The 22497-nt window shown below is 45.7% G+C and overlaps 1 protein-coding gene across 1 annotated transcript in view; it reads right to left on the reverse strand.

The window, feature by feature from the left end:
- LOC147718812 (xaa-Pro aminopeptidase 2-like) overlaps positions 1–22497 on the reverse strand; it is a 398012-nt gene that overhangs the window by 324195 nt on the left and 51320 nt on the right. The window contains exon 5 of the mRNA XM_086966784.1: positions 2997–3101. Within this exon, the coding sequence (XP_086822910.1) occupies positions 2997–3101 (105 nt within the window). The remainder of the gene's footprint in view (positions 1–2996; positions 3102–22497) is intronic.

The following is a 22497-nucleotide window of genomic DNA, read 5'->3' on the forward strand; positions in this document are numbered from 1 at the left end:
CTGTGAAATCACCCAGTTTAAGAAGTATTATACTTTTGTTTTATTCAGGTGCATATGAAATGTTATGTCTTCATAGATACTGGTATAATCAGTAATTTATTAAACCTTAAATAGAATTTAAGACAGTGTTTGGTCATTGTTTGCTTTAATGAGATACAAGTGTTAATACCTGATCTGACATTAAACTTTAAGTCAATGGCTCCATATGTATGCATTAGGACACACACTGATAAGGCATGGACAACTGGGCCTATGGTCAATGAGAGGATGTAGCCTTAAGGCTTGAGCGGTCGACGTCGAAGCTGGGGAACCGGGTTCGAGTCTCGGCAACGATGCTCAACATCTTGTGATTCTGGCTTAATCTCCCCATGCCTTAAAAATTAATGCATCCTTGTGTAACAAAACTGGTGCTATGTAAAGCGCTCTGATACCTGAAATCTTCGGGTCTAGTTTGCGCTATATAAAACTCAAAAAAACAAAAATAACTGTGTACAGGTTGTAAAAAAACACTACGCATATTCCTCAATCGGGCAGAATGGCACACACCATTAGAACAACAGTTACCATCATACTACAACTTAAATCGTCTGTAAGAGAGTCATCCATATATGGTACATCCCTCAAAAATATGTCTAAATATTTCCACTGAACATCTAAACATAAATATGTGCATCTTTTCAATCTCAGTGGCAACCATTTAACATCAACCTGGACACAGAAAAGAACAGGTGAATAATGTAGTGTAAGGAGAAGCTTTAGTTTCTCTCACATATTTTTTAGTAAGAGTCCTTTGATTATAGCCACTATTTTGTTGAAATATGTGTCTGTAGTTCACACTAGTTACACTCAGTCTTTGCCATCCTCAAATGAAGCAGTGTTTGAACATAAAACCTTACTGGCCGTTATGGTGTGCTCCATATAATATTGTGTGGTATCCTTCTCTTCAATGTAACAGGGTTTATAGAATGTTAAGTGGTAGAATGTTATGTGCGTTAAATAGTCAAAATATCGAGTTTTTAATTTCGACTAGACATAATATCGAATAAAAAACTTAGAATAGACATAATATCGACTAGACATAATGTAGAATACAAAAATATTGACTAGAAAAATGTAATATCGAATAGAATAGCAATAATATCGAGTCAAAAATATAGAATGGACATAATATCGACTAGACAGTATATAGACAACAAAAATATCGAATTTAAGGTAAGTTAATAATAATGTTTAATTTTTGTGTAATATAATTCTGTAGCGGGTTGTGGGTTTATAGGGGAATAGGGTGGGAAGTAATTTAATTATAATTAATTAAATATGTTATCTTATTTATTGGTATTTATTTAGAATTAATTGTTAAATAAATATTAATTGGTAATTAATTAAAATATAATTGGTAATGAATTTTAATTGAATAATTGATAAATATTTTATTTTTAGTAATTTATTTTCTGTAGCGGGGTGTGGGTTTATAGGGGAATAGGGTGGGAAGTAATTTAATTATAATTATTTAAATATGTTATTTTATTTATTGGTATTTATTTAAAATTATTTGTTAATTAATTATAAATTGGTAATTAATTGATTAATTGATAAATATGTTAATTTTATTAATTTATTTTCAGTAGCGGGATTTAATTGTAAGTAATTACATTTTTGTTAAAAAATTATTGAGTTTATGTTTTAAAATATTTTTTAATTGTAAATTAATTTATTATTAATAGGTAAATAATTAGTATTAGTAGGTAATTTGTATTATTAAATAATTTTTATTTGTATTTTTAATTAATTATTTATTATATTTTATACAATTGTAAAATATTTTAATTAATTTGTAATTGGTATTGCTATTTATGTTATTTATATTTATATATGAAGTATTTACTTTCCCTACTAATGCACTCACTGGAGTTGGAATAGTAATTTTTACCCCTACGCTATCCAACATTTTCCCTACTGTTGCACTCTCTGGAGTTGGAATAGTAATTTTTACCCCTACACTATCTAACAGTTTCCCTATTGTTGCACTCACTGGAGTTGGAATAGTAATTTTAACCCCTGCGCTATCCAACGCTTAATTTACTGTTGCACTCTTTGGAGTAGGAATAGTATTTTTTACCCCTACGCTATCCAACGCTTTCCCTACTGTTGCAGTCACTGGAGTGGGAATAGTAATTTTTACCCCTACACTATCCAATGCTTTCCCTACTGTTGCACTCTCTGGAGTGGGAATAGTAATTTTTACCCCCACGCTATCCAACGCTTTCCCTACTGTTGCACTTTCTGGAGTGGGAATAGTAATTTTCACCGTTACGCTATCCGATGTTTTCCCTACTGTTGCACTCGCTGGAGTGGGAATAGTAATTTTTACCCCTACGCTATCCAATGCTTTCCCTACTGTTGCACTCTCTGGAGTCGTTACAGTAAATTTAAACCTCTAGCTATCCTACGGTAAAAATATTGTATATGTTTTGTTAATAATATGAATTTATATCTATATATATATATCTATATATATATATATATATATATCTATATATATATATATATATATATATATATATATATATATATATATATATATATATATATATATATGTATTAAAAAATTTAAAAACATAAAGTTACATTAATTATTTCTTAATTTTACGTTTATTTAAGTATTTTAAATAAGTTAAAATTAATTTTATTTATTATTATATTACTTTTAAATTACTTTTAAGACATTTAAAAAACTCAATATTTTGACAGTCTACATTTTTTACACTCGATATTTTGGAGTCGATATTTTGACTGTCGATATTCTGTCAGTGATCCACTTTATTGTTTGTTTAATGTTATAGGCATTTATAGAGTCATTTGAGGAGCAGAAGGTTGCATGATGTCATCAGTAATAAGCTCTACAATTATACTCGAAGGAGACATCTTACCGTTTCAGAAGGAGCGATATTGCAAGATATGTTGTGGTAAAAGTATTATTTTAAATGTATACTAACATATTTTTTGTAGCTCCCAATTGCAGTCCATCTGCCGCTCTGCCTGTATCCAATACCGACTGTCTGTCCACAGGGCTGCCTTTGTCAAAGTCACCACAGCAGTTCCTGAAATGCAACATTTGAAAATAAATTATTCAACGTGCTGTAAGTCACACCACTTTTCTAACTGCCACAGCAGGATTTACATGAGGGATCCATAACAAACAAAATCAGGGACAACTGGGCAATGCTTGTAACAAGTATTGTTTCTTGTCTCCGGAACCAGATATTACTGTGAATTCACTGAATGCCAACAATCTAATTAATAGGCTTTGACTCCAAAAGGTAGCAATGACAAGCAGCTTATTCTTGAAGAGTGGTGTATGGCTGCTTCTCAGATACTGTTTTGTTTTTTTTATAACCAGATTTTATTGGGTTTTCAAGACATCTTCAGCATGCATGAAAGATATTCACATCATACATTGTGCATACATAAAACACATTTATTCTCTGGTGCGCTTTAGTCAACATCCCTTCTAACAAAACTGCCCCCCTTTAGTTGCACTTGAGTTTGTGTAGTGATGTTGCTGGGTGTTACTAGGTCTTTAAACGTCAAGCTTTTTAATTCAATGCATTTGAGTTCCTGTTAGCTCTGGCCCTATTGTTTGCCCCCTCCCCTCTCCTGGTACGATGCTGCCGGCTACGGGGAGCCCGTCCTGCTGGGTCCCCGTCTAGCTGCTGTTATTTCGCCTACAAGGCGCTCCCATTGCCTTGCCCTGTCTATTTTACCTATACCTCCATTGGCTTCCTTGAGTAAGAGTGTACCCTCTGCTCCCAACCATTTTTCCAGGTCCTTTTTTGCAAGCGCTTATCCGCGGTCCCCCTGGTGGTTTCCAATTCCTAGCTATCTCTCTCTTAGCCAGAACATAGGGGAGATCTTGAAACTTCCCAGTCATCGTGTTTTTGGCTGTGTGTGGGAACCATCCCAACAGGTAGTGGTCTGGGGTTTGTGGAAGCTCTTTGTCGATGAGGTCCCCTACTGTGTGTCTTATCTCCTCCCAAAACATTTGTAATGTGGGGCAGCTCTATAACACGTGCATTATATGTGCTTCCCTCTCTCCCCATCTCGGGCATGCTGCGGTCTTTGTCCCAAAGTAACTCCTAATGCGAAACGGGTGAGGTATGCTCTGTGAAGTATGTAGAAATATATTAATTTAAATTGCATATTTCTACATGGTTTCAGGGTTCGTTCTAGTATCCTGACCCAGTCTTTCTCTGGGATCTGTTTCCCCAGGTCTTCCTCCCACTGTAGATGCAGGCCCTCCAGCAACTTTTGCTTATCATCCCTGATCACCTTGTAGAGGCAGGAGACCGTTTTAATACTCCCTGCCGGTAATTCAACATATCTACATCCTGCCAGTGCATGGGGCTCCGAGCTACCGTGCCCCAATGTTTCCTGATCCTCCTAGTAAGGACTCCATGCTTCAGGAACCTGCCTCCTGGCAAATCATACGCCGCTCGCAGTTCTTCGGGAGGGAGCAGTATAGACTCCTGGTATAGGTCCCCTATTACTTTCAGGCCTGCCTCTTCCCAGTCCTCTAGCCCTGCTCAGTGCTCTCCTTGCGGTAGAAAGCGAAGCATTGTTATGGGCAAGTCCGGGGAGTAGGGATCCCTGCACCTACTCATTTCAGGTACCTGGCCGTGCAGGAAACCATTACCTTCGTTTCTGCTGCATCTCCCTCCGGGTTCCTCTGCACCCGCAGCAAAATCTTTGCAAAGGTTGTGGCATCTGGTGCAGCCAGGTATTGTTCCCTGTCCGGTTCATCGCATCGCTAAGATCTTACTTAGGATTTTATAATCCATGTTTAACATGGATAAAGCTCTATGGGCTGTGTAGTCATGTGCCTACTTCCTAGGCTTAGGCAGCAAGATGATGTGGGCCTCCCTAGTACTGTTCGGCAGTGTTTCTGCCCCTCGGGCGTCCTGGTATAGTGTGTCCAGTGGGGGCACCAGATCCTTCAAGTACGCTGCGTAAAATTCGACTGGGAGGCTGTCTGTGCCTGGGGTCTTGTTCCGTGCCATGCAACTTGACGGCAGCCTGCACCCCCTGCTGCGCGATGTCCTCTCCTAGCTCCTCAGTCTCCTCAGGCTAAGCCTCCTCATCTACAATCCAGTAAGATATTCCCGGACCGCCGCATTGTTGCATTCCATTGTTCTTTTATACAATCTCGTAAAATAGCGGGCGAAGACCTCACTGATCAAAGAAAAATGAAAACACACCTGCTGAATTGATGTTCTTAATCATGTAATGTTATTCGAGATGTTTCAATAAGGAGTGCTGGACCAAATTGTTGCTTTGCTATTGTGGGGCTTTCTAATTCTAGGAGGCTTAGGGGTATTGAGCCGCAGGTCCTGTACACTATAGTTTTTATTTTTGACCTTACTGTTGTGATAAGTGCAGTCATAATTGATTCATACTCTGTATATCTATTGTCTACCTCATTGATCTTTGCCTGCATGTATTGTCTAATCCCTTCCTCATCCTCTATTTCCACCGGATTTGCCAGCCATGCCAGAGAGATCCTGATTTTCTCTTTCTGTGTGGGTGCGCTCTAGGTACTTCTTACAGTCGAAGCATCTAAGCCTCTCTGTCTGCCTTGCTACTTCTTCTTTCGCCTCCAATACTGCCTGTTGGAGCTCTGGATGCCCTGGCCATCTACGCTTTAGTCCTCTAAGGGTTGCCTGCGCCTCCTCTACCTCCCCCAGAAGGATGCGCCTGACCCCTGTGGTGCGTGTTATACATTGACCTCTCAAGATTACCTTGAAGGCGTCCTACTCTGCGTTGGACGAGGAGGCCGTCCCTGTATTGGTCCCAAAGTATTGTATGATCTCTTCCTGAAAGACCTGGTCCTCTAGAGTGTCTGGGCAGAGCCTCCATGTGGGGATGGATGGTACAGGGTGCACCAATCTCAGGGATAGGACCACAGGGTTATGATCCAATATCGTGCACAAGAGATATTCTGCTGAGATAACGTGGCACTGCATGTCTGCTGTACATAAGAAAGAATCTAGGTGCGTGTGTACTTCATGGACCGTGAAAAAGTAGGAGTAGTAACTATCTCGGGGATGTAAGGTTCTCCAGGCGTCTATCAACCCCCAGCTCTGACACCATGTATTGAATGCGTGTGAGGCATGTGCTGCTTGGGAGACTAGTAGCGGGGGTGAGATCTATCTATGAGTATATTGTCTACACTGTTGAAGTCAAGTATGGCATCAGGCAGTGGTTCAGTCCTGTGATGAAAGCTGATTGTTCTGCATTGGAGGTTTAAATACTTACTATGCATAGCTCTCTAACCTCTAATCACCCCCGTATTGCTACGTATCGACCCTCCGGGTCTATCCGTGAGTCCATTAATTGAATTGGGACTGGGAGCCTGCTTGAATCCATATTAACACCCCGTGCATATGTTGTGTATGTAGTGTAGTAGAGTTGGCCCTTCCAATGTCTCTACAACACAGATCCCTCTTTCTGCATTAGCTGTGTCTCTTGCAGTAAGGCTATCCGGGCTCCCCGCCTTCTGATGTGGGAGAGGACTTTATGCAGTTTCTTCATTGTGTCCATACTTCTAATATTCCACATCTGGAATTTGTATTTCTGTAGATCAGCCATTAGATGAGGTCACTATTCTCAGTCCTCCTCCCGCCTGGTGCATTGCCGTCAACCTGCTCACCCCACTCATTCCGATTCGAATCTCTATTTGCTTCAACTCAATGTATTCCCGCATGTCAACAATAAACAGTTCACCCAACTCCCCGGAGAAGTAGGAAAACACCCCCCATCCAAACTACAGTTATAAGTCCACATGTGACAGCTTCCAGTTCAATCAGTCAAGTGCAAGGGGGAAGGCCGCCCGTCCGCCACTCTCCCATTCTCTGCAGCCGCCGTTCGGTTGTGTTGTCCCAGGGAACCCCCGCAGCGCCCATCCCGTATTAACCCCAGTACCTTGTTATTGGGTCTGGGGCTCCTAGTGTCTCTCCGGCCCTGCTTAAGGTTTGTTCCATCTCTATCGGTCTAGGCGATGATGCCCGCTGTCTGCGGTATTACATCCGGGAGTACCACACTCTGCGTCTCAGAGCCACTGGACCCCTGCTCAGAGCCAGAGTCTGCTGCTGCTGCTTTGCTGCCCTCAGGGGGTACGTAGTTTCTCCCTTTTCCGCTCATTAATGCCACCACCTACATCGCATTCTGGTGCTCCAGTTGCGCCTCCTGCATGGGGGCCAAGGTCTCTCTCAAGGCCCGACGACCCCAAGAGCGGTTCTCTCTTCTTCTTGTCTTATCAGGGTCAGGCAACGTTTCCATCCCTTCGTGCTTCTCCAACAATTCTGATACCACCTGCGGGGTTCGGAAGAATTCCGTTCCAATCTCCGTGGTCACTCGCAGGTTGGCCAGGTATTGCCTAACATACTTGTAGTTCAGTTGTAACAATCTTTGTTTTACCTCTCGGTAGGAGCCACTCTGTTGTGGCACATCCCTGGAGACATCCGGGAAGATTCAGACCGTGGAATTTTCCTTTGTTACATCCCTCTTGAGGCGCGCCTGGGCAAGGATGTGGTCTCTGTCACTGTAATGGAGGAGATTCGCTATCACCACTCATGGTGGTGCTCCTGTTATGGGTGGTTTTGCCGCAACTTGGTGCTCTTTCTAAGGCAAATAAGTCTGATAGGCCATCTGACGCTACCTCTTCACGCAGCTATTTTTCTAGGTAGTCCACCATGCTGTGGCCTTCTATTCTTTCTGGCAGGCCTATAATTTAGATTGTTCCGGTGTGATCTATTTTCAGTGTCCTCAGCTCGGAATTCTAGTGTGTGCACCTTTGTCTTGAGTGTTACTAGTTGCTTCTTCATTGCCACTAATTCGCCTTCGTTCATCTTCATTCATTCCGCTAGCCGCTTGTTGTCTTCTCTGAGGATGCCCAGGTCTAAGCCCAGTGAGTTAATAATGGCCTGCAAACAGGAGGTCTCCATGGTGGTCTGCTTGTGATTGGGCCATCCCTCTCTCCTCTATCGCCTTTTCTATTGAGGCCTCTTCTCTGTCCTTCTTATTAGGTACTTTCTCCATCGTATCCTCTCGGTGTGCAGTGCTTCTGGTGTAGTGGGAGCTCATAGATCATTGCTTTCAGCTCTTGTCACGTGTGGGTTTGTCTCTGCCTGTGGGAGTTATTCAGTCAGTTATGTTCCCTCAATTGCACTCAGGCCAGGTGCTTCCACCTCTGCCTCGGTTCTGCACTCCTCTGCAATGGCCCCCTCTGCTGCGTTCGGTATTCGCAGTTCAGGCCTGAGTCCACCTCCCCCAGTGATCTTCAGATCTCTCTTGTCTGGTTAGGTTCAGGTCGTTTGCGTCTCTGTTGGACGCTCGAACGGGCACTCGCTCGACCGGGGACTCTTGTGCAACAGTCCGTTTAGTGTGTCCTCCTTACGTGCCTCACATCTGCTTCCCACCTTCTTGCATGCTCCTTGTGGGATCTGAGAAATTCGGGCGTAACTTCCCAGTTGGTGCCTGTTGAGGGGTCTCTACACTACATCTTACGCTAGGCTCCGAGGTGAATAATTCTGAGGCCCGGTCTCAGGTCACACTAGTTTGTAGGGTTAGAGCACTTGCGCTAGGCCTCTTTTCCGGTGCCGATATTCCATGTCCGGCGCTGGGGTCCGAGATGCATCTCACAGCTTGTGTGGACAGCACTCCTTCAGCTCTAGCCACCCTTCTTCTATCTCCCCAACTAATCACTCAGTCACGTACCCAGGCCACCTTGGGGATGCTCTCTCAGGAGGCCTCAGAGTTCTCTCAGCTGCGGGACAGTGCAAAGTCTCCTCTGCGCAGTCCCTGTCACTGCTGGAGCCGCTCCCACCGGGTCCTTCTTGTTTTTCACCTCACCAAGTGGCATTGGACGACGCCAGGGCTGCGCTCAGCCTGCTGTGCTGGAGGGGGGAGCCTCCTGTCTCTGTCTCAGGCCCCCCTGCCGCCCCTTCCATTACTGGCAGAGTTACTGCAGTTAGCTCACCTTGGGGGAGTCAGCACAGTCTCCTTGGGGGCCCGCAGGTTCGCCTCCTCTGCCCAGCTCTCTGCTGCTGGCTTCATCTGGGCACGACTCCTGAGTCAGCCACATTGGGTCCCCAGCAGGTCTGTTTCCGCTCGTTTTGGGAGGTCCCCAGGCCCAGTTCAGGGTCCAGAGAGGAAGTGACTCTTCTTCAACTCCTCCAACATCACTGGCGGCCTTTCACTTTCAGCGCCGTTACCTCTCCATGGGCGCCGCCATCTTGACTCGCCTCAGGGCCGCAATTGGAATTCTCTTTTCTGCCGCTTTTCTTTGTCGGAGATGGGATTTTCATTTGTTCCGTGCACACCTCTCACTCAGCGTGATCACAGGAGTTTGCTGCTGGGGTTTTTATCCCTTTCTGGGAGTCAGGATGTCACTTAATGGCGGTTTGCCGACCGGAGCGCGTGGGCTGTGGTACTCACGCCATCGGTTTCAAGCCACGCCCCGGCTTCTCAGATACTGGTAACACTAAAATGGTGCACAATGAATGTTATATCCATTCAGTGATACAACTTTGATATAAGTCTAAGACTTATCTAACAATGTTCATTAGTAAAATGTTATCTCTTTACCTTTGCAGTAGTCTACTTTCAGCAAAGATGCTACAGGTAATCTGAACCTACTTGATCTCAGGGGAGCACTACATGCATTCTAAGTTTATGCAGAGCCTGTTTTTCATGGAAAACAGAGCACACGTTTCTATGTAGTCGTTTAGTAAAGTGTTGGTGTTCTGTTCAATATGCATCCACTTGATATTCCTAGTGTGGCCACGGCACTCAGGTACAGGCAGTCAGATACTCTCAAACTAGCAGTTTCAGAGAGCTATGTTCATGTAGGTCATGGCTGTTAGCTAAGTGTCCTAGCCACACTGACATACAAGTTGCCACTGTCCTCAGCACTGAGTCGCATGTAAACTCGGAGCAGCAACGGTGGGTGGGATGCTGCAATTTCAGGGGATGATGCAATCCTAATGCTAAAGTAGACCTGAAAATGCCAGACTGCCTGTGAGAGAGAGGGTTTGCAATGCCCCAGTCCACATGCCAAGGGAAATGCTGGTCTCATCAAGCGAAAGGTTATGTTACAATATTAAAACTTATAGAACTCGTGCAGCCAAGGGTTTCTTGGTGCTGTGACAACCGGAAGGGAGAGGAGAGAAGGCTCTGGCTAATCAAAAGCTTGCTTAAACAGCCAGGCCTTTAAAAGCTTAACTGAAACTCAGGAAGTTGGGTTCCAGCTTGACCGAAAAAGGGAGACAGTTCAAATGATGGGGGCCAGGACATACTTTCTGTCGATTTAACTAAATAATCCTCAACTAGTTGGCGAGAAAAGATCTGAGAGCTGAAGTAGGGACATATATCTTATTTAGGCTTACTGCAAATGCTGGAGCCTTGTCATGAATGGATTTGTATAATATAAGCCTTTTTAAAGAAAGCTCTCTTGTTGATGGGGAGCCAGTGAAGCTTCATTAAGGCAGGGGAGATTTTCTCATTTCAATGCAGTTTACAGGTTATCCTCACTTCTGTATATTGAAAGACAGGGAATTTTCATTTACCACTGCAATAGCCACTTTCAAGGCCACAGATGAGGAGCTGCTTTTGAGGTCTCGCCTACGCATCGCACATGCACTGCATAGGAGGGGACCTCATGTAAACGATTCCGTTTTTGCCCTAAAAACGTGCATGCGTTGTATTGCTTTGAATGGCAATGCGTGCACGTTTCGTGATTCTCCTGCGGGAGCGAGCGCGCCATTTGGTCGCAATTATCTCGCTCGCTCCGCAAGGGAATCACGCAGGCCCCCTCCTCTATCCCCTCGCCCTTCTGCCGCGCGAGGTGTGCACGCTTTTGCTTCTTTTTTTATGTGGAGAGCCTAACAGCTGCAGTTTACTGACATGTCGCTCCTTATTAGGCACTTTCACGCACTTTTTTTTAACCATTTCACGATTAATGTCCTCTATTCTGGAACACAGAATTAAACAAAAATGCAACTATTCATTACCTATGTGCATGCATGTGTTGGTAAGCATATAGATCTGATACCTATAGTTTTCCGATACCTATGAATGCATGTGCCATGACGGCTGTAATGCCAGAAACAGGTCCCCGGGAGCTTGTTTCCTTCCCAGTGTAAGAATTGGCTTTTGTAGTTTGGTTTGCCCTGTTCCCATCATGCACTGGGACAGGAACAGACTAATTTGCATACAGCCAGGTTCTGAAACTGGGATGGTGCAGTGAGCTAAAAAACGGTGTTGGATCTAGCCCTGATCTCTTGACTGGGTGAGAGCTTACTGCTTAATTCAGAGACTCTGTCCCTCACCACCCCTTGTTGTAAATATTTTTGTCCACCCTAAGCGTGGAAGGGTATTCTCAGATGTGAGACCCTTGCTCATTGCACCATCAGGATTCAAGCAAACCGGGCCGAAGACGGCTGTAATGCCAGAAACCGGTCCCCGGGAGCTTGTTTCCTTCCCAGTGTAAGAATTGGCTTTTGTAGTTTGGTTTGCCCTGTTCCCATCACGCACTGGGACAGGAACAGACTAATTTGCATACAGCCAGGTTCTGAAACTGGGATGGTGCAGTGAGCTAAAAAACGGTGTTGGATCTAGCCCTGATCTCTTGACTGGGTGAGAGCTTTCTGCTTAATTCAGAGACTCTGTCCCTCACCACCCCTTGTTGTAAATATTTTTGTCCACCCTAAGCGTGGAAGGGTATTCTCAGATGTGAGACCCTTGCTCATTGCACCATCAGGATTCAAGCAAACCGGGCCGAAGACGGCTGTAATGCCAGAAACCGGTCCCCGGGAGCTTGTTTCCTTCCCAGTGTAAGAATTGGCTTTTGTAGTTTGGTTTGCCCTGTTTCCATCATGCACTGGGACAGGAACAGACTAATTTGCATACAGCCAGGTTCTGAAACTGGGATGGTGCAGTGAGCTAAAAAACGGTGTTGGATCTAGCCCTGATCTCTTGACTGGGTGAGAGCTTTCTGCTTAATTCAGAGACTCTGTCCCTCACCACCCCTTGTTGTAAATATTTTTGTCCACCCTAAGCGTGGAAGGGTATTCTCAGATGTGAGACCCTTGCTCATTGCACCATCAGGATTCAAGCAAACCGGGCCGAAGACGGCTGTAATGCCAGAAACCGGTCCCCGGGAGCTTGTTTCCTTCCCAGTGTAAGAATTGGCTTTTGTAGTTTGGTTTGCCCTGTTCCCATCATGCACTGGGACAGGAACAGACTAATTTGCATACAGCCAGGTTCTGAAACTGGGATGGTGCAGTGAGCTAAAAAACGGTGTTGGATCTAGCCCTGATCTCTTGACTGGGTGAGAGCTTTCTGCTTAATTCAGAGACTCTGTCCCTCACCACCCCTTGTTGTAAATATTTTTGTCCACCCTAAGCGTGGAAGGGTATTCTCAGATGTGAGACCCTTGCTCATTGCACCATCAGGATTCAAGCAAACCGGGCCGAAGACGGCTGTAATGCCAGAAACCGGTCCCCGGGAGCTTGTTTCCTTCCCAGTGTAAGAATTGGCTTTTGTAGTTTGGTTTGCCCTGTTCCCATCATGCACTGGGACAGGAACAGACTAATTTGCAAACAGCCAGGTTCTGAAACTGGGATGGTGCAGTGAGCTAAAAAACGGTGTTGGATCTAGCCCTGATCTCTTGACTGGGTGAGAGCTTTCTGCTTAATTCAGAGACTCTGTCCCTCACCACCCCTTGTTGTAAATATTTTTGTCCACCCTAAACGTGGAAGGGTATTCTCAGATGTGAGACCCTTGCTCATTGCACCATCAGGATTCAAGCAAAGCCGGCCGAAGACGGCTGTAATGCCAGAAACCGGTCCCCGGGAGCTTGTTTCCTTCCCAGTGTAAGAATTGGCTTTTGTAGTTTGGTTTGCCCTGTTCCCATCATGCACTGGGACAGGAACATACTAATTTGCATACAGCCAGGTTCTGAAACTGGGATGGTGCAGTGAGCTAAAAAACGGTGTTGGATCTAGCACTGATCTCTTGACTGGGTGAGAGCTTTCTGCTTAATTCAGAGACTCTGTCCCTCACCACCCCTTGTTGTAAATATTTTTGTCCACCCTAAGCGTGGAAGAGTATTCTCAGATGTGAGACCCTTGCTCATTGCACCATCAGGATTCAAGCAAACCGGGCCGAAGACGGCTGTAATGCCAGAAACTGGTCCCCGGGAGCTTGTTTCCTTCCCAGTGTAAGAATTGGCTTTTGTAGTTTGGTTTGCCCTGTTCCCATCATGCACTGGGACAGGAACAGACTAATTTGCATACAGCCAGGTTCTGAAACTGGGATGGTGCAGTGAGCTAAAAAACGGTGTTGGATCTAGCCCTGATCTCTTGACTGGGTGAGAGCTTTCTGCTTAATTCAGAGACTCTGTCCCTCACCACCCCTTGTTGTAAATATTTTTGTCCACCCTAAGCGTGGAAGGGTATTCTCAGATGTGAGACCCTTGCTCATTGCACCATCAGGATTCAAGCAAACCGGGCCGAAGACGGCTGTAATGCCAGAAACCGGTCCCCGGGAGCTTCTTTCCTTCCCAGTGTAAGAATTGGCTTTTGTAGTTTGGTTTGCCCTGTTCCCATCATGCACTGGGACAGGAACAGACTAATTTGCATACAGCCAGGTTCTGAAACTGGGATGGTGCAGTGAGCTAAAAAACGGTGTTGGATCTAGCCCTGATCTCTTGACTGGGTGAGAGCTTTCTGCTTAATTCAGAGACTCTGTCCCTCACCACCCCTTGTTGTAAATATTTTTGTCCACCCTAAGCGTGGAAGGGTATTCTCAGATGTGAGACCCTTGCTCATTGCACCATCAGGATTCAAGCAAACCAGGCCGAAGACGGCTGTAATGCCAGAAACCGGTCCCCGGGAGCTTGTTTCCTTCCCAGTGTAAGAATTGGCTTTTGTAGTTTGGTTTGCCCTGTTCCCATCATGCACTGGGACAGGAACAGACTAATTTGCATACAGCCAGGTTCTGAAACTGAGATGGTGCAGTGAGCTAAAAAACGGTGTTGGATCTAGCCCTGATCTCTTGACTGGGTGAGAGCTTTCTGCTTAATTCAGAGACTCTGTCCCTCACCACCCCTTGTTGTAAATATTTTTGTCCACCCTAAGCGTGGAAGGGTATTCTCAGATGTGAGACCCTTGCTCATTGCACCATCAGGATTCAAGCAAACCGGGCCGAAGATGGCAGTAATGCCAGAAACCGGTCCCCGGGAGCTTGTTTCCTTCCCAGTGTAAGAATTGGCTTTTGTAGTTTGGTTTGCCCTGTTCCCATCATGCACTGGGACAGGAACAGACTAATTTGCATACAGCCAGGTTCTGAAACTGGGATGGTGCAGTGAGCTAAAAAACGGTGTTGGATCTAGCCCTGATCTCTTGACTGGGTGAGAGCTTTCTGCTTAATTCAGAGACTCTGTCCCTCACCACCCCTTGTTGTAAATATTTTTGTCCACCCTAAGCGTGGAAGGGTATTCTCAGATGTGAGACCCTTGCTCATTGCACCATCAGGATTCGAGCAAACCGGGCCGAAGACGGCTGTAATGCCAGAAACCGGTTCCCCGGGAGCTTGTTTCCTTCCCAGTGTAAGAATTGGCTTTTGTAGTTTGGTTTGCCCTGTTCCCATCATGCACTGGGACAGGAACAGACTAATTTGCATACAGCCAGGTTCTGAAACTGGGATGGTGCAGTGAGCTAAAAAACGGTGTTGGATCTAGCCCTGATCTCTTGACTGGGTGAGAGCTTTCTGCTTAATTCAGAGACTCTGTCCCTCACCACCCCTTGTTGTAAATATTTTTGTCCACCCTAAGCGTGGAAGGGTATTCTCAGATGTGAGACCCTTGCTCATTGCACCATCAGGATTCAAGCAAACCGGGCCGAAGACGGCTGTAATGCCAGAAACCGGTCCCCGGGAGCTTGTTTCCTTCCCAGTGTAAGAATTGGCTTTTGTAGTTTGGTTTGCCCTGTTCCCATCATGCACTGGGACAGGAACAGACTAATTTGCATACAGCCAGGTTCTGAAACTGGGATGGTGCAGTGAGCTAAAAAACGGTGTTGGATCTAGCCCTGATCTCTTGACTGGGTGAGAGCTTTCTGCTTAATTCAGAGACTCTGTCCCTCACCACCCCTTGTTGTAAATATTTTTGTCCACCCTAAGCGTGGAAGGGTATTCTCAGATGTGAGACCCTTGCTCATTGCACCATCAGGATTCAAGCAAACCGGGCCGAAGACGGCTGTAATGCCAGAAACCGGTCCCCGGGAGCTTGTTTCCTTCCCAGTGTAAGAATTGGCTTTTGTAGTTTGGTTTGCCCTGTTCCCATCATGCACTGGGACAGGAACAGACTAATTTGCATACAGCCAGGTTCTGAAACTGGGATGGTGCAGTGAGCTAAAAAACGGTGTTGGATCTAGCCCTGATCTCTTGACTGGGTGAGAGCTTTCTGCTTAATTCAGAGACTCTGTCCCTCACCACCCCTTGTTGTAAATATTTTTGTCCACCCTAAGCGTGGAAGGGTATTCTCAGATGTGAGACCCTTGCTCATTGCACCATCAGGATTCAAGCAAACCGGGCCGAAGACGGCTGTAATGCCAGAAACCGGTCCCCGGGAGCTTGTTTCCTTCCCAGTGTAAGAATTGGCTTTTGTAGTTTGGTTTGCCCTGTTCCCATCATGCACTGGGACAGGAACAGACTAATTTGCATACAGCCAGGTTCTGAAACTGGGATGGTGCAGTGAGCTAAAAAACGGTGTTGGATCTAGCCCTGATCTCTTGACTGGGTGAGAGCTTTCTGCTTAATTCAGAGACTCTGTCCCTCACCACCCCTTGTTGTAAATATTTTTGTCCACCCTAAGCGTGGAAGGGTATTCTCAGATGTGAGACCCTTGCTCATTGCACCATCAGGATTCAAGCAAACCGGGCCGAAGACGGCTGTAATGCCAGAAACCGGTCCCCGGGAGCTTGTTTCCTTCCCAGTGTAAGAATTGGCTTTTGTAGTTTGGTTTGCCCTGTTCCCATCATGCACTGGGACAGGAACAGACTAATTTGCAAACAGCCAGGTTCTGAAACTGGGATGGTGCAGTGAGCTAAAAAACGGTGTTGGATCTAGCCCTGATCTCTTGACTGGGTGACAGCTTTCTGCTTAATTCAGAGACTCTGTCCCTCACCACCCCTTGTTGTAAATATTTTTGTCCACCCTAAACGTGGAAGGGTATTCTCAGATGTGAGACCCTTGCTCATTGCACCATCAGGATTCAAGCAAACCGGGCCGAAGACGGCTGTAATGCCAGAAACCGGTCCCCGGGAGCTTGTTTCCTTCCCAGTGTAAGAATTGGCTTTTGTAGTTTGGTTTGCCCTGTTCCCATCATGCACTGGGACAGGAACAGACTAATTTGCATACAGCCAGGTTCTGAAACTGGGATGGTGCAGTGAGCTAAAAAACGGTGTTGGATCTAGCCCTGATCTCTTGACTGGGTGAGAGCTTTCTGCTTAATTCAGAGACTCTGTCCCTCACCACCCCTTGTTGTAAATATTTTTGTCCACCCTAAGCGTGGAAGAGTATTCTCAGATGTGAGACTCTTGCTCATTGCACCATCAGGATTCAAGCAAACCGGGCCGAAGACGGCTGTAATGCCAGAAACCGGTCCCCGGGAGCTTGTTTCCTTCCCAGTGTAAGAATTGGCTTTTGTAGTTTGGTTTGCCCTGTTCCCATCATGCACTGGGACAGGAACAGACTAATTTGCATACAGCCAGGTTCTGAAACTGGGATGGTGCAGTGAGCTAAAAAACGGTGTTGGATCTAGCCCTGATCTCTTGACTGGGTGAGAGCTTTCTGCTTAATTCAGAGACTCTGTCCCTCACCACCCCTTGTTGTAAATATTTTTGTCCACCTTAAGCGTGGAAGGGTATTCTCAGATGTGAGACCCTTGCTCATTGCACCATCAGGATTCAAGCAAACCGGGCCGAAGACGGCTGTAATGCCAGAAACCGGTCCCCGGGAGCTTGTTTCCTTCCCAGTGTAAGAATTGGCTTTTGTAGTTTGGTTTGCCCTGTTCCCATCATGCACTGGGACAGGAACAGACTAATTTGCATACAGCCAGGTTCTGAAACTGGGATGGTGCAGTGAGCTAAAAAACGGTGTTGGATCTAGCCCTGATCTCTTGACTTGGTGAGAGCTTTCTGCTTAATTCAGAGACTCTGTCCCTCACCACCCCTTGTTGTAAATATTTTTGTCCACCCTAAGCGTGGAAGGGTATTCTCAGATGTGAGACCCTTGCTCATTGCACCATCAGGATTCAAGCAAACCAGGCCGAAGACGGCTGTAATGCCAGAAACCGGTCCCCGGGAGCTTGTTTCCTTCCCAGTGTAAGAATTGGCTTTTGTAGTTTGGTTTGCCCTGTTCCCATCATGCACTGGGACAGGAACAGACTAATTTGCATACAGCCAGGTTCTGAAACTGAGATGGTGCAGTGAGCTAAAAAACGGTGTTGGATCTAGCCCTGATCTCTTGACTGGGTGAGAGCTTTCTGCTTAATTCAGAGACTCTGTCCCTCACCACCCCTTGTTGTAAATATTTTTGTCCACCCTAAGCGTGGAAGGGTATTCTCAGATGTGAGACCCTTGCTCATTGCACCATCAGGATTCAAGCAAACCGGGCCGAAGACGGCAGTAATGCCAGAAACCAGTCCCCGGGAGCTTGTTTCCTTCCCAGTGTAAGAATTGGCTTTTGTAGTTTGGTTTGCCCTGTTCCCATCATGCACTGGGACAGGAACAGACTAATTTGCATACAGCCAGGTTCTGAAACTGGGATGGTGCAGTGAGCTAAAAAACGGTGTTGGATCTAGCCCTGATCTCTTGACTGGGTGAGAGCTTTCTGCTTAATTCAGAGACTCTGTCCCTCACCACCCCTTGTTGTAAATATTTTTGTCCACCCTAAGCGTGGAAGGGTATTCTCAGATGTGAGACCCTTGCTCATTGCACCATCAGGATTCAAGCAAACCGGGCCGAAGACGGCTGTAATGCCAGAAACCGGTCCCCGGGAGCTTGTTTCCTTCCCAGTGTAAGAATTGGCTTTTGTAGTTTGGTTTGCCCTGTTCCCATCATGCACTGGGACAGGAACAGACTAATTTGCATACAGCCAGGTTCTGAAACTGGGATGGTGCAGTGAGCTAAAAAACGGTGTTGGATCTAGCCCTGATCTCTTGACTGGGTGAGAGCTTTCTGCTTAATTCAGAGACTCTGTCCCTCACCACCCCTTGTTGTAAATATTTTTGTCCACCCTAAGCGTGGAAGGGTATTCTCAGATGTGAGACCCTTGCTCATTGCACCATCAGGATTCAAGCAAACCGGGCCGAAGACGGCTGTAATGCCAGAAACCGGTCCCCGGGAGCTTGTTTCCTTCCCAGTGTAAGAATTGGCTTTTGTAGTTTGGTTTGCCCTGTTCCCATCATGCACTGGGACAGGAACAGACTAATTTGCATACAGCCAGGTTCTGAAACTGGGATGGTGCAGTGAGCTAAAAAACGGTGTTGGATCTAGCCCTGATCTCTTGACTGGGTGAGAGCTTTCTGCTTAATTCAGAGACTCTGTCCCTCACCACCTCTTGTTGTAAATATGATACATGCACATCATTTCATTTTGTTTTGCCAGTGTTCTTCAGCATGGGCATTTTATAAAAATTATTGCTGAAGAAGAACAGCATAGGCAAAAAAAATGGCAAACCCAATAGATTTGCATTGGCTAAGCCAAATGACGCAATATATTGATTTTTCAAATGTTCGTCATATCCTTTTACCCAACGGATACAACCACAAATTCTCAAATAAACTGGAAGGTGCTTTTCCCATCCGAGGCATGCTACAGCGGTTTTGAATCCTAGTGGGGAGGATTCCAGCATATGGCAGATACTGCACGAGGGTCGCCGGGAGAGACTGCCCCTGCTTTGTTTTTAAATCCTTAGAGGTCCTCCTTAAGTATCGTCCCTGTATAGGCCAGAGGGCGCCCACTGGTGGGCAGGGATAGTTGGAGGTGGCAAGGACTGGAGGAAGTGGCCACGCTGCCCCTCTCTGTTTCAGGCCTTTGAGGCGTTGTCACACGATCCCCTTGGTGGTTTGTCTTTCGGGTTCGGTTGTTTGGTTACAGCAAGCATTCTTTGGCCTCAAGCTGTGTTTGTGCTATGTCAGTGTTAGCAGTGGTCGAGGCACTCTGTACCGGCCCTTTCCTCCCTCTACTAGGAGCTACAAACTAAACCCTGCTTGTTCTATCTGCGGAGTGGCGTTGTGCGGATCATGGCGTGGAAGCATTGCTTCGTTTTATCTGTTCACGCCTGCAAACCACGACGGACCTGCTGTTCTTTCTTCACCTTCTAGTTTCTAGCCAGTTAGAAGTTGTGTAAACCTAAAAGTTAATTAGGAATCTCAGCAGGACTGACACAGCCGTTCACACTTATGAGATCGATACGACAAATGCTGTGATAATAGCAGCACTCGTCTTCACTTTCAGTGCACTACATACGTGTACTAATTGCCTAACTTAAAGAATGTAACTTTTTTTTATTTAGCCATATCTGCTAATGTCCTCATGTGTTTAATGAGGGCATTGCCATGCAGAAATTACTGATTTGGATGTGAAATCTACGGTTTCAAAGACCATTTTTTTGCAGTATGTCTGACACCCGTTTCTCTCTTGTCCTGGATGCTGGGTCTCCAAACAAGGAACTCGTCTTTTAATTATATAATGACACTGTGGGCTGTAATGACATTAAAAAACATTTGGTTCTTAGTGTTCAGCTGGGATCCGGCATGTCTTTTCTGTTGAACCAATGGGAAATGTGCAGATGTTTTTCACTTTTTCAAGTTTTGACAACATCTACTCAAATAGTTTGGAGAAAGTCAGTTTTCATTTCACTTTCATGTCCAAACAGGTTCTGGTGGCATAGACCAACACCCGACCCACTTAAAAACATCTGTAACTGGTCAGATGGTATTTCCAGCAGGTCGCTCATGGGCTAACAGTTTAAATCGCATAGATTTCCTACTGTGTTCTGCAGGTGCCCTGCAATCTCTGAGTTAAAATCTCCAGAAAGACATTTTATTTCCAAGCACTCGCTGCCTGTCCACAACCCCTGCTCACCCTTTGGGAGCAAGCCTGACCAGGAAGGCTTCTGCGGCTAATCACTACAGAATGCATTTTATTGAGTTATGTGCCACAGTACAGAGAGGGCTGGGAGCAAGGAAGTTGTCTTGCCCCGCCGTGTCTGAAAGACTCCACGTTGGAACCTCTGTATTCAGCCTGCCCCTTCCTCATCTCGGGACAGAGGGTTCCTGCGGCGTACTGTCAGGGGCTGCCGTCCACCAACAATAAGTGGGAAGTGGGGGGTTGCATTTCCATCGTTGTGGGGGAGGTAGATCCTCCCACCCCCAGCAGCTCTCTCCAATTAGCCATCCTCCAGCTCGCTCAGGCCAAGGGCTTCTGCCCTTTGTCCCAGGGAGAGCCCGTATATACGGTTCCCTCGAAGGCCTGCAGTGGTGACCCCTGATCCCAGGATGCTTTGCAAACACTAGCCAATGACAACGGCAGCAGATCGCTGGTATGGGTTCCACTGTATTCAAGGGACATGAATAGGGCACAAGTATTATACGAGGTTAACAAAGCATTTGTTATTAGCAAATCCAATATGGTTTGGGCATACGTCAAACCACTTCAAATAATAGTGCACAATCCACTGTGTTCTTCTTTGATGATAAATACCTGAATCCAGAGAGTACCATTTTATTAATATATATATTTACTTCTACAGCCGACACCGGTTTCGCAGAAGAGTGCTTCCTCAAGGCTTGAGACGAGTAACATGTGTATAGCTCCCTTGCTACCACGAAGCTTTTATCATGCGAGTTCTAGGCCATCCCATTAAAGGCTTCGCAGTTCAGCCCCTCTGCACGTGCACACCATAATCTTATCAAAAGGTATGACTGTGGTTTACAGGTGCAATGTTCTTAGTGGATGCCCCGGTAATGGGGCCACCACTCCAGTGGACGGCAGTGCAGCCCCTCAGGTGTGGGTACTTTATCGATAACCTCTTGCTGACGCCATTATTTGGGAGTCCATCAAGGTCATTGTACCTGTAAACTCTAGTCTTACCTTTCCATAGACATTAGGGCTTCTATAGGCTGCTGCCATAGGGTCATATGCAGTAACCATCCGTAGTGCGTTAATCGTGACCTCCCTGTACAGATGTCTTTCAGTATTAGCAAATCACTCATGGGAGCCGCATGAACAAGTATTGGCATAGCCAATAGGTCTTGCCTTTGTGACCCTATAAGTATTTAGTTATGCAGCAGGTCCCAAAGGCAAGACCTATTGGCTATGCCAATGCTTGTTGTATTGGATTTTGGCACCAAGCTTGGAGGGCCAGTAGGTGTTGGTTGAGGGTAATAAGCTCAGTCTTATTGCCATTTAGCTTGAGGGAGTTAGTACCAATCTTCAGGTAAGGTGTTTGACAAGAGCAATTCACTTCATAGGTACTTTAGCGCTTTCCTCTTACTCATAGTGGCTGCAGTCTTCCTATTTGATCTTTCTCAGAGAAAAATCCATAAGGTCACCTCTATTGGCTATATCCTAAATAGACCAAGACTACTGAGCATCAGCAAAACTCCAATCTCTAGCAACTCCTCACTGAAGAAGCAGTTCTCACAACAGCTCTCAAGAAGCCGTTATCACAACAGCACCTGAGCAGCTGGGCAAAGGAATTCTTGAACTCATTTAAAGCAGGATTTCCGCATGTAGATTAGTTATTCTTCTCATCACATTACAGCAGCACAAAGCATTTTCCTTAGTCGTTCAAGTCCAGGCCGAATCTATTGGAGGACAGCCACACTTTAGGATTCTGTCAATGGTGAGCATCAATATTTGACTCACAAAGCAAGCTTACACTTACAAAGAGTATCAAGTGGAGTGAGTTCAATAAGCCACTTACAAATGGTGCAACACTTTAAAAGTTGCATGTATCCAATGGAGTTCAAGGGCATCTTTCTCAAAGTCCAAATCAGTCACGAGGTAGTGAAAATACCATAATGTTCTTAATGTCTCTTGAGTCCATGGTTATGGCAAATATTAAATAATACCACTGGTGGTTGGATATTCTACTCAGACCGCCCTGCAGCCAGACAGCTCAGCTCCCTTTTAGCACAGTTGACTTATGAGGGAGTGGGTCATTTGTACAGCCCTTTGTCTTTCGTTTAGATGGAGTATTGGCTATGCTCTTCCCCACAATCTTTGTTGAATGGCACATCTCTGCAAACCACAAGATACCCTGTTCAGGCTTGTCTGATTCAGTGAGGGGAGCTCACGGAGTCCTGCCCTGCTCCATTATCAAGTGAACACTGCTTATCCATCCAAGCAAGGGACATCCTGGCTACAGCAG

Source organism: Lissotriton vulgaris, chromosome 4_1, assembly GCF_964263255.1.
Source record: "Lissotriton vulgaris chromosome 4_1, aLisVul1.2, whole genome shotgun sequence".
Lineage (NCBI taxonomy): Eukaryota > Metazoa > Chordata > Amphibia > Caudata > Salamandridae > Lissotriton > Lissotriton vulgaris.